Source organism: Balaenoptera borealis (assembly GCF_965194805.1).
Source record: "Balaenoptera borealis genome assembly, chromosome: 5".
Lineage (NCBI taxonomy): Eukaryota > Metazoa > Chordata > Mammalia > Artiodactyla > Balaenopteridae > Balaenoptera > Balaenoptera borealis.
This window is the reverse complement of record NC_138862.1, coordinates 82332504-82345209: the sequence shown is the minus strand read 5'-3', so window position 1 is coordinate 82345209 and position 12706 is coordinate 82332504. Positions and strand designations below refer to the sequence as shown.

Genomic DNA, 12706 nt, shown 5'->3' with positions numbered 1-12706 from the left:
GAAAACTGGACAGCCACATGTAAAAGAATGAAATTAGAACACTCTTTAACACCATACACAAAAATAAACTCAAAATGGATTAAAGACCTAACTGTAAGACAGGATACTATAAAACTCTTAGAGGAAAACAGAGACAGAACACTCTTTGACATAAATCACAGCAATATCTTTTTTGATCTGTCTCCTAGAATTATGGAAATAAAAAGAAATCAAATGGGACCTAATTAAACTTAAAAGCACTGTCACAAGGAGACCATAAACAAAATGAAAAGACAATCCACAGAATGCGAGAAAATATTTGCAAATGATGCAACTGACAAGGGATTAATCTCCAAAATCTACAAACAGCTCATGCGGTTCAATAAATGGGCAATACCCAATCAAAAAAATGGGCCGAAGACCTAAATAGACATTTCTCCAAAGAAGACATACATATTGCCAAGAGGCACATGAAAAGATGCTCAACATCACTAATTATTAGAAAAATGCAAATCAAAACTATGAGAGGGCTTCCCTAGTGGCGCAGTGGTTAAGAATCCATCTGTCAATGCATGGGACACAGGTTCGAGCCCTGGTCCGGGAAGATCCCATATTCCGCAGAGCAACCAAGCCGATGCACCACAGCTACTGAGCCTGCGCTCTAGAGCCCACGTGCCACAACTACTGAGCCCACGTGCCACAATTATTGAAGCCCACGCGCCTAGAGCCCATGCTCCACAACAAGAGAGGCCACCGCAATGAGAAACCCACACACCACAACAAAGAGTAGCCCCCACTCGCCGCAACTAGAGAAAGCCCGTGCGCGGCAACGAAGACACAACACAACCAAAAATAAATGAAATAAATAAATAAATAAATTTATTTAAAAAAAAAAAAACTACAATGAGGTATCTATCACCTCACACCAGTCAGAACAGCCATCATCAAAAAGTCTACAAACAATAAATGCTGGAGAGGGTGTGGAGAAAAGGGAACCCTCCTACACTGTTGATGAGAATGTAAATTGGTACAACCACTATGGACAACAGTATAGAGGTTCCTTAAAAATCTAAAAATAGAACATGATCCAGCAATCCCACTACTGGGCATATATCCAGAGAAAACCAAAGTTTTCCCAGGATACGTGCACCCCAATGTTCACTGCAGCGCTGTTTACAATAGCCAAGACATGGACGCAACCTAAATGTCCATTGACAGATGAATGGATAAAGAAGATGTGGTACATATATACAATGGAGTATTACTCAGCCATAAAAAAGAATGAAATAATGTCCTTTGCAGCAACATGGATGGACTTGGAGATTATCATACTAAGTGAAGTAATTCAGACAGAGAAAGACAAATATTATATGATATCGTTTATATGCAAAATCTAAAAAAAAATGATACAAATGAACTTATTTACAAAACAGAAGCAGACTCACAGACTTCAAAAACAAACTATGGTTACCAGGGGTGGGGAGGGAAGGGTGGGGGAGGGGGATAAATTGGGAGCTTGGGATTGACATATACTCCCTACTATTTTTAAAATAGATAACCAACAAGGACCTACTGCATAGCACAGAGAGCTATGTTCAGTATTCTGTAATAACCTAAATGGGGAAAAAATTTGAAAAAGAATAGAAACACATATATGTATAACTGAATCACTTTGCTGTACACCTGAAACTAACACAATATTGTTAATCAACTATACTCCAAAATAAAATTAAAAATTAAAAAATAAATAAATAAAAATAAAATAGGAAAAGATTAGACCCTAACATACCTTCCAACTCTGAAAGCATGGTGTAAGCAGTCCCAAACTTTACTGGTAGAATACACACCAAATTCATGATGGTGGCTGCTTCTGGTGAGAGAAGGATGAGAAAGAGACTCTGAAAGAAAGCAGCAAGGACTCTAACTTTATCTGAAGCAAGAGTGATGAACAAATGGAAACACCAGTTACATCTGGGTGGTGGGAACTCTGATGTTTGTAATATGTGTTCTCTGTTATTTTTTATAAATCTTAAACCTAAACACACACACACACAAATTATGTTACTTGATTATAACAAATTAAAAGAATCAAGTTGTCTATAATAAAACCTAAAACAGAGGGATATATATAGGTAGAGAATAGAAACCTCTTCGTTACAAAAGAATGCCATCAAATGGTAGGAATCACAGAATTAGAAAATCACTATTTTGCAACAACAATGAAATAAGTGATTCACACAAGACTCCTCAGTCAATATTAAAATCACTGGGTTAAAGTTTGTTGGGGAACAGGATATTCACTCAGTGTCAAAGTATCACCCCACGGATTACTTATTCTTAAACAGTGACAAAAATAATTTTAAAAAGAAAAATAACAAAGGGAAACAATATTTTTATAATGGACAGATTTGGCAGTTATCACTTTAGCACCAGCACTAGTGGAACACACTGACTTGTCTCCTCATGTAATGCTGTAAGAAAGGTACAATATTCACCTACGTAATAACTAGACAAAAATGTTCAACCTAAATCTAATAAGGCAAATCTAAAATATGGGAGACAGTATAGGCAGTTAATCTGGACTCCTCAAAAATTTCAATACCATCCCAAAAAAGTCTGATTATTCTAGAACGATTAAAGAAGATACTAAAGTGATATAATAATGAAATGTGATGCATGAATCTTTTTTTTCCACTCATTTTATTTATTTCACATGTTCAACCATTTTACTGAGGTATGACTGACACTGAAAAAGCTGTACAGATTCAATGTAGAAAATGTGATGAGTTCGGAGATAAGTATACACCCATGAAACCAGCACCACAATCTAGGCCATTAAAATATCCATGTGATGTATGAATCTTGACTGGATCCCAAATTGAAAAAAAAAAAAGTCAGCTATAAAATTCATTTTTTGAAGATAAAGGAAACTGTATGTTAGATGGTACTCCTGAATTACTGTTATTATCTTAGGTATGATTAGTATTGTGGTTACATAGAAAAATGTCCTCTTTCTTAAGACACATGATGAAACATTTAGGTGAAATGTCATGTCTGCAACTTACTTTTAAATGGTTTAAGAAAAAACCATGTGTGTGCATGTGTGTGTGTGTAGACAGAAAGATAAAGCAAATGATTCTAACAGACAGAGTATTCCACAAAATACCAAATAATTACACTCTTAGTGTTTTTACTTCACTAAAGGTCTGTTTAAATGAGATACAGAGGAAGAAACACATTCTATATCACACCAAGAATCTAGTTTTAAATAGACAAATAAGCACTAGGGAGATTAAAGAATTTGTCCTGAATGGACTGTTTTGGGACACTGTGCAGACACAACTGGAAGGATTTATCATATATTGTTGGCACTCCAGATATTGCATGTTTTTGGCAGTGTGCTTACAGAATACTGCTAAATATCAGGATATTCAAAAGCAAACCAACAATAAGAACAGGAGAAACGCACAACAAAAAAATCTGTGACTCTGAGTAAAGCAACTTGCAAAAACTACAATTAAATCTACTTTGTCCACCATTCTAAAAGCCAGGACCCCTCTGTTAACTAGCACTTTTTTGCCATTTTTCTACGCAAAATCAGTATTCCAAGTAACAGCTAAGTATCGCTACAGGATCGTGACAAGACTTTTAAATCATTAAAGTTAAATATGTACAGTTTCACTTTAACAGTTTTGTAATATTCTGATCCTTTGAAACGTGTTAACCCATGTTTGATATGACAGTTCTCTATTAACTGGTATACCTGATTAACCAGAACTATCCATTGCTTAACAATGGTGGAAAACAGGATGGAGTAGGGGAGTGGGGAGTACAATATAAGATTCCATGATAAAAAGCAGATAATCACCACAAAGTAACTATTATAAAATAGACCTTTCAACAGTGAGGGCAATTTAAAAACTCGATTTCTAAATGTCATACTATTTAAAATGTATTATTTTACCATCTGTATTGTGTTGAAGTGTGTAATTGAACAAATGAGTATGGTTACAAAGTGAATTCCAGGTTAAGCAGGACATTTTTGGAAGGGGAAGCAGTTGGAATTGGGGACTTTGACAATCATCACACTATGACAATAACATGTAACTATGTTATTATCCCCATATTAAAAATGATGAAACTGAAAGACGGAAGTTAAGTAACTTCCCCCAAACCATATAACTAGTAAGTGGGCAGAGCCAGGATTCAAACACAAAGCCCAACTCCAGAGCCTGCCCTCAGGATGACCAGGCTACCTAGTATTTCCATCGTTTGTTTGTTTTGAGGAGGGGCTGATGCTGAACACCTGCACTAAGTACTGCTTTACATCATATAATATTCACAACAACCCTGTGAAGCAGGATTTTTAGTCCTGTTTTTCAGAAGAGAACACTGAAGCTGAGAGAGGTTGAGTAACCTGTCGGAAGTTACACTGCCAAAGGATGGAAGAACCAGGATTCAACTCAGGTGTGTCTGACTCCACAGCCCTTGCCCTTAATAGGACTACACTCTGCCTTCCACATTCTATGTATAAAACATTCCTTATTTTTCGAGGAAACACATCTTCTACTAGACAACTGTTAGCTGTTAAACATATGTTCCTGTATTTGTTTGGAATTAATAACACTTAATTTCTCTGAAAATATTACTTCTTGTAAATTAATGAGATTTCACAATATGAGAAAACAAACTTAAAGTGAGGGTGTTATAATGTAGGAAATTATCATAGAAAAGCCCTCAAAAGCTATTTGGTTCAAATCCCTAAGTTCAACAGGCTTGGAAACCAATAATAATTAATGGTATGTATGCAAATCTAACCAAAAAAAGGGCTTGCACCAGTTAGGGAGCAGTTGAGGATGTGACATGACTGAACCTTCATATTATACAAATACATTATCAAATGTTTTTTAAAAGCATAGTTTTATAGAGTTTGCAACCACTCCAAAAACGTTCATAATTCATATAATTGCCCCTCTCTTAAAGTCAGAAACCATTCTCATTTTACTTATTTAAATTCTCCTTGTTCGAAAAAAATTTTTAAATAGCTGAAATCCTCCTCACTGTACCCTGAGTGGAACCAAGAAACCCAGAGACCTGGTTACCATCCGGTTTGTGAGACTCTAATGCACATTGACCACATGTGGCCAGGGCCACTCGGCAAGTTTCCTAATCTAAAAAATGAGGATAATAACAGTACCTACTTCACAAGGTTGCTGTGAGGTGAAAATGAGCTAACACATGCAAAAAGGTTACCACTGTGCCTGCATATAAGCAACAGGTGTGTTATCTGTTATCACTGAAGTTGGTGTGTGTCCATTACTGAAGCACCACTTGGATGGAAAAATACCTATCAGCTTTCTCTATCTCTGGAAAAGCTTTGAGGAAACTCACTCAGAACTTGATTTCACCTTTGCACGGTAACACCTGTATCCTCTTCCTTTAACCATCAGACATGTAAAGAACCCTCATTAGTAGAAAAAAGCTTCAGTTGGCTCCTCCATCGAATCAAACTACCACTCCGTTTTTTGCTAGTTTTCACAAACAACCTTAAATATATTTTCTGTAGCTTCTGTTATTGATATGACTGAGTTGCCCCTTAGGAAAACCAACTGGCATTACCCTGGGGAAGTCAGAACTTGATTTTGGGGGTTGTGTAAAGCAGGAAAATAGAACAAATAGAGTAATGCAAAAACCACAATGCTGATATACTAACTAGTGGAGAGAAGTGTATTTGCCCCTCCTGACAGTTAAATCCTCTAATCAGCTCTTTCTCTCCCTATAGGAAATCTATAAATAGGAAGCCAAATTATAACCAAACATTTGCTGGGATAGTCCAGTCACAGGGACCAGACGTGTAAGCCTCTAGGCAGTGCCACCTTCTCTGAACAGTGCAAAAAACACTTCCAAATTCTGCCTCTCCAACTCCCATTTTTCTATAATTCATTGCTGCCCATCTACCTTCTGCTGTAACAGTCTTTCTTTAGATATGTTAATATCATCTATTAGACTACATCAAGTGCCACTCTTCCTGCTTTCAACCTGAAAGAGACAGACATCTTTTAAGATGTCTGCTGCAGAAAACTGAGCTCACCTATTGTGTGATTTTATTAAGCCAATACAGCTGAGTTCTGCTGGTGGTACCAACATTATACCACATACACTCCCTCACCTCCACCCACCCCTGACACCCTCTAATCACTTTTGCTTTGATAGCTCTTAACTTGGACTTCATTCCCCACCATATTCAGTGACCTCTTTACGGTTCCCACTCTTTTGTATTTCACTATGGCAATTGATACAATTTGCCACCTATTTCTTAAAAACTTTCCCATCACTGGTTTTAACAAGGCCTAAAAACTCTGTTGATTTTGCTCATTAACTTTTTTTAAAATTTATTTAATTTTGGCTGTGTTGGGTCCTTGTTGCTGCGCGCAGGCTTTCTCCAGTTGCAGCGAGCGGGGGCCACTCTCCATTGAGGTGCGCAGGCCTCTCATTGCAGTGGCCTCTCCTGTTGTGGAGCACAGGCTCTAGGCGTACAGGCTTCAGGAGTTGTGGCACGTGGGCTCAGTAGTTGTGGTTTGCAGGCTCTAGAGCGCAGGCTCAGCAGTTGGGGCACACGGGCTTAGCTGCTCCGCAGCATGTGGGATCTTCCCAGACCAGGGCTCAAACCCGTGTCCCCTGCATTGGCAGGTGGACTCTCAACCACTGCACCACCAGGGAAGCCCTGCTCATTAACTTTAAATTGCTCCACAGCACCTATGGTGGTTAAGCGTCCAGGTCCTAGAATCAGATAGACATGGATCCAAATCCAAGGCTCTACTCCTTACTAGCTATGTGCCCACGGGAAAGTTACTCCTTTAAGCCTTTTTCCTCCACTACAGAATGGACATAATGATATAATTGGCTATTGAGTGCTTAGCATAATCATCTTACTCTGGCACAAAGTAATCACTCAATAAATATTAATTATTACCTTTGTGTCCTAATTCTCCTCTCCTGCCATTTTATTCTTCTCTTTCTACCTTGAAGAATTCACCATCTCAAACAGCTTTGACTAATAATGCAATTAAGTATATTCCTGAAGTTACTGTGGCAGGATTAAACCTTTCATCCTCTTCATCAGTAATAAAGAAAATCATTATTTCTAGACTTCACCAATATCTAAGAAATAACCTGCTGAAAACTGATTTCATTTTCATACTCTTTATTAAAGTACTCATTTCCCTTGGCCTCTGCAATACCATACTTTAAGATTTTTCTTCTCTGGCCATCTCTTCTCAGACTCTACTGCCAGCTCATCCTCCTGTAACCAGCCTCTAAATGTTAGTGTTCTAAAGGGAAAGCCTAATGGTTTTCTTCACTTCTCATACTGCAGTCTCTCCCTTGGCAATCTCATGCTTCATCATGGTTACAACTGCAATCTATAAAGAAGTAAATGACTTCCATATTATCTCTAGTGCAGACTTCTCCAAGTTCCAGATCCCCTATATCCAACTGCCGACTGACATCACCATGCTATGACAAAGCAACTTAAACTCCACAAAACTGGATTCATGGTCTTTGTGGGTTCATGATTCCATGACCAACCAAACCTAGTTCTTCTCCAGTATTTTGTTGTTAGTGAATGAATGGCATCACCATCCATCCAAGCTGCATAAGGCAAAATTCTAGAAATCTAAAAGTTATCCTTTATAACTCCTCTTCCTCCTCTTCCAAATTTAATCTATTCTGATTTCCATTAAGTGCATATTGCTGCATGAATTTCAACCTATTTTTTACACTAATACGAAAATAATCTCCCTTGCTGACTTCATTCCCCCACTACCCATTTTATCACTATCATGCCAAGGTCTCTATCAACTGAAACTTCCCCACCTTTCCTGTTCATCCCTCCCTAACATCTCAACAATCAAATTTCTTATTTCTTCTAAATATTCTACCTACTCAAGCCACAAAAAAAATCTACTTTACAATATCTGCATATGATTTATTCTTTCCCATTCCTCTTCCCTATCCAAGTCATGTCTTTTTCTCTCTCAAAACTCTTCTTAGAATCCTTCATTCGTTCATTCGTTAATTCAACCCAGTATCACTCCTTACTAGGAAAATAAATAAATAAAGTTACAGATTCAGGGTCACAGTTTATTCAGCCCAATAATCTATCTTTGACAGAGACACCAACAGAACATATATAGTTTTCCTCCCATAGTCCTCAAAATCAGTTATTACCCAAATATACTAATTATTTCCTCTACATCAAGCACTGCATCTTTCAACAAACACATATTTTATGTCTTTTATGAACAGGTGTGTATTTTCAGCCTTTTCTACTTCATAAGGTTATAAATTTCACAAGTTTAACATCAACCATATAAAACTGACTTTCCTTTATTTGTTCTGAATTTCCTCTCTCAAGCACCTCAAGGTAGTCCTCCTATTTTAGCATTTTCTGACTTGGTGAACAAGCTGGTAGTTTTTTCACCCATATCACTTGTGATTTTAAAGGAATACAAAAATAAATACAGCATGGATCACACCCTTACACTCTGCTTACAGGGCATGATCCAGCTGTATTCATATCTGTATTCCTGTTTCCATAATAATGTCTCATAAAGAGAAGGTGCTCTATACATGTTCAACAAAATTAAGGGAATTCTGCTTAGGCCTGATGTTTTGTTCATGAATGTCAAAAGAAGTAGAACCTCTCAAATACGTTAACTCTGCTTCTGTTCAAGAAAAATAATATTTGGGCTTAAAAAAGGAAGAAAGAATTGGTGCCTAGTATAGGTGAGGACACTGTAACAGAGCACCTCGCTGCTCTTAACGAACTGAGGCTGCTCTTGGATGTGATCACCGAACCACCGTCAGCGGAGGAAGCATGGAGACCCAGAGGGCTGCCAAAGACTAGCAAAGAGGAAATGAATGTAGGCCTGATAAAAAAAAAAAAAAAATAGAAAGAATTGCCAACAGTCCAGTATACTCAATGTCCATCCTTTTCTAAATTCAGATTGTTTATTTAAAAACTAGCTTCTAATCACTTAGAAAAGAAAATGTTAAGCATTTGTGGAACCAACCTGTGTTGTACCAGACTAATCTAATTTCCTTTCTTTTTTTTTTTTTTTACGAGAGTATCTTTACAGATAGGCAGACATCACACATCAAAAAGATGTAAAAGTAGTATGCTGGTAGAATTTCAACAAAGTATTTGACCAGGTTCTCATTATACCCATATGGATAAGATAAACAGAAGATGGATAACGGTACAATTAGGTAGTGAGGTAACTGTTTAACGACCATAACAACAAGTGCTCATTAATGAATTGTTATCAACCTGAAGGGCAGTTCAGGACTTTCATCTGTGGCCTTTCCCTGTTCAACAATTTTACCAATAAGAGGAAAATATATCTAAGGGATCAATGAGTACCCATATCCAAATACATACGTATAACTGTGAGATAGGCAAGCGCTGTAACTTATACCACAAATGTAAAACAAACACACAAACAAAAAAGAGGCTTAATGGCTTAGTTCACATCAAGCTTAGTTCAATCTGACAGCAACAAGCTCAATATGATGTGGAAACAAGAAAAACTAATGTGATGCTAGCTGCAGCAGTAGTATCTCAAACACGGGCGACAGCAGTCCTGCTTAACTCTGGATAGATGAGACCACAACTGAGATATGATGTACCCTTCTATGGGTCACTGTCTTCAAAGGATCATAACCATACTGGCACATGTTCAGAACAGAAAAACCAGGATGCTCAGGGGCCTGAATACCATTAAAGGAAAGGCAGGAGGGAATGGAGATTTATAAATAGGACAAAGCAATGCCTTGAGAGGAAAACAATGGCTACCTTCATTCAGTCATTCAACAAACATGAATTTCAAACCTATTTCTGGCCAGACATTGTGACTGTGACTGTGACTGGGGATACAGGAAAAAGATAGTCTATATCTGTGAGAAATTCATGTGTATATCTGAAGAGTTGAAACAGATTTGATCTAAAAAAGCTTTAGATTGTTCTATATGATTTCATAAGGTAGAAATAGGAGCAATGGAAAGAAGTTCTAACGTAACTGATTTCAGCTCCATATAAGGAAGAGCATTTTAAGAGTCAAAGCTGTCTAATGAAGGAAGAGGCTGCCTGAGTAGACTGCAAGGTTCCCATCAGTAATGGTGTACTTAAAGAGGAGAATGATGAAATAAGACAGGCATTGAACTGGGCCATTTTTAATGTTCCTCACCTTCTACACTATGATACTTTCTGTACTTCCTCAGGAAATGGACTCACCAGATTCATCCTACTTGTGTACTACAGCATCACAGGTTTCCCACAGTTGTGACTTCCAACTTTGTACACTGTCCATCACTGAAGCAATGCCATATAATTAGGAATGGATCTGAGAGCAACAGGAATAACGCAATATAGGAAGAAACTGACCCATCAGCACAGAGAATGCAAAAAAAATGAGTACTGTTCAATGTGCCTTATATTTGTAAAGAAAATGTAAGAATTCTCTATCCTCGAAGTCATAAATTCAATTTAAAATATTATGGAAAAAAAACTTTTTAAAAAGTCTAGAGAGTAAAGCAAATGCGGCAAAATGTTAACAGTTGTTAATCTAGGTGTATAACACTACAGTGATCCTCTTTCAGTGTTGCGTATGTTCGAAATTTTTCAAAATAAAATGTCTGAAAAAAATTTTTAGAAATATATTATGTTCTATTAATATAAATAAGGATCTGCTATAGTACTGCATCTCTTGTTGGGAGCCATTTTTTTCTAACCAACAAGGAAAAATAATTTTAATTTAAGATCACTTTGAGAATTTGTGTCCTAAATAAGCACTCCAAACCCCTCTATTATAATGTTATGTGGAAACTAAGTTTAGAATATATTTCTAAAAAGAAATAATTCACCAGATATAGCAGGCCAAATTCCATGAACTAATCAAATTATGAAGCTGATTAAATGGCTACTTAAATCCATTTTAAAAATCACAAGCGGGATAAACGTAGAGAAAGGTCTAGACCATTTACTTCTATAAATTGGTTTAAGATTACTGAAGCTTATTTTCATTCATTTTATTTTTGTAATTTTAAAACACTCTCTAGAATACACTGGCTCTATATGCTGGAACTGGGTATTCAAGCAGTTCACCCTTCCAAACTGTTAATATTAACTTCTTGGAAGCAGTCCCTCACACTTTAGCACTTTCTCAATCTGGATACAAGAAATGGCCTACGATTGTAATTCCAAGGGCTCCCTTTTTTTTAAATAGCAGCCCGTTAAGACAAAAGTGATAAAAAGAGGGGAGCATCTTTTAACCACCAGCCCTGAAAAAAGGCTTCCCCTTCGGTTGTCGTCCACTCTGACTGCTGTCTACCCTTTTTCAACACACTGCCTGGTCGTTTCGGTTGAAAAACAAAATGGAAAAAAAAAATTTTTTTTTAAATATATATATAGCCCATTTTCCTGGGACAGGTAGATCCCCTTTTGTAGAAGTGGCTAAAGCTAGGCTCCCCACGAATTTCACCTCGTTGCCAAGGCAGCGCCGACACGACTGGTCCGGCACGAGGGCAGTTCCCGCTGCCCGGACCCCAGGGCGGCCCCGGCCTGCGGCAGAGCAGCCCCGGCCCAGCCCGGAGCCCCCCAGGCCGCAGAGTCCCTGCCGCGACCCCGGACGGCCCCGCGGGCGCCCCGGGACCGCGGCGAAAGGCGGGGAGATGAGGCTCGACTTACAGTGACACCATCCGAGGTGACAGCACCAGTGCAGCTTGAAGCACTTGCCGTGGCTGTGCGTGGCACAGATTGAGAGCCCGTCGCACGGCTGGAAGTCGGGTCTGCGGGCGGCGCAACTCCGCGCCAGGGCCTGAGCCTCGTCCACTTTCTCGCTCTTCCAACCGCGCTCGGGCGCCGGCGCCGCGGCCGCACTCATTTCCTCTCCCTCCGCGGAACCGAGACCCGGAGCTCGGGAGGAGCGGCGTCTGGGCGGGCAGGAAGCCGAGCCGGCTGCGGACGCGGGAGGGCGGGGCGCGGGCTGGGAGTCACGCCAGCGCTTGGAGGTGGCGGTGGCGGCGGCGGGAGCGCAGCAGTCCCAGGTTAGCAAAGGAGCCGCTCCGGCGTGCGACCGGGGTCTGGGCCTGCCGCCGCTTTCCCTCCGCCGTAGCGCGCGCCGCGCCCCCACGCGCACGCGCACACGCACGCGCCGGCGCCGGCCCCGGCAGACGCCACGAGTCCCTCCGCCAACCCCGCCTCCTAACACATGCCGGGCTTGGGTGGTGGGTCGTTGGCGTCCCCCCGCAGCCGCCGCACACTCAGTCCCCAGAGGCTGAGCCCGACCGACGGAGGGCCGTTAGGAACACACCCGCCTCGGCGGCTCGGTTTTCACACGCAGGCCAGCTTCCACGAACACTTCCCACACTCAGTCCCCACACACACTCCCCTCCCACACACTCCCCTTCGACACACATGTCCACACTCCGCAGAGGGCTGTGCACGCTGAGGACACGCCTCCCGGACGTCCAGTGGGCTGGTTCCTGCGCAACTGGGAGCAAGGTTTTCTCACACGCACAGCCTCTCCCCACGCGCGGCCCACGTTGGCCTCGTACACAACCCCCAGAGAGTCTGGGCACACGGGCCCCTGGGGGCGCGCGCACATGCGCACGCAACAGACGCGCGCTCCCCCGGGGCCGCCTCCTGCTCCCAGCGCGGCCACTGGGG

At 40.5% G+C, this 12706-nt stretch overlaps 1 protein-coding gene across 6 annotated transcripts in view; it reads right to left on the bottom strand.

Annotated features, from left to right (window-relative positions):
- The window catches only part of LOC309629215 (UPF0524 protein C3orf70 homolog), a 99071-nt gene extending 86607 nt beyond the window's left edge, over positions 1-12464 (bottom strand). For all 6 annotated transcript variants that reach the window (XR_014244923.1, XR_014244924.1, XR_014244925.1 and 3 more), the window contains exon 1: positions 11726-12464. Coding sequence is in view for 1 of the 6 variants with exons in the window: in XM_082393002.1 (XP_082249128.1) it covers positions 11726-11921 (196 nt within the window). In the remaining 5 variants the exon portion in view is untranslated. The remainder of the gene's footprint in view (positions 1-11725) is intronic.
- Positions 12465-12706: the final 242 nt, after the last annotated feature.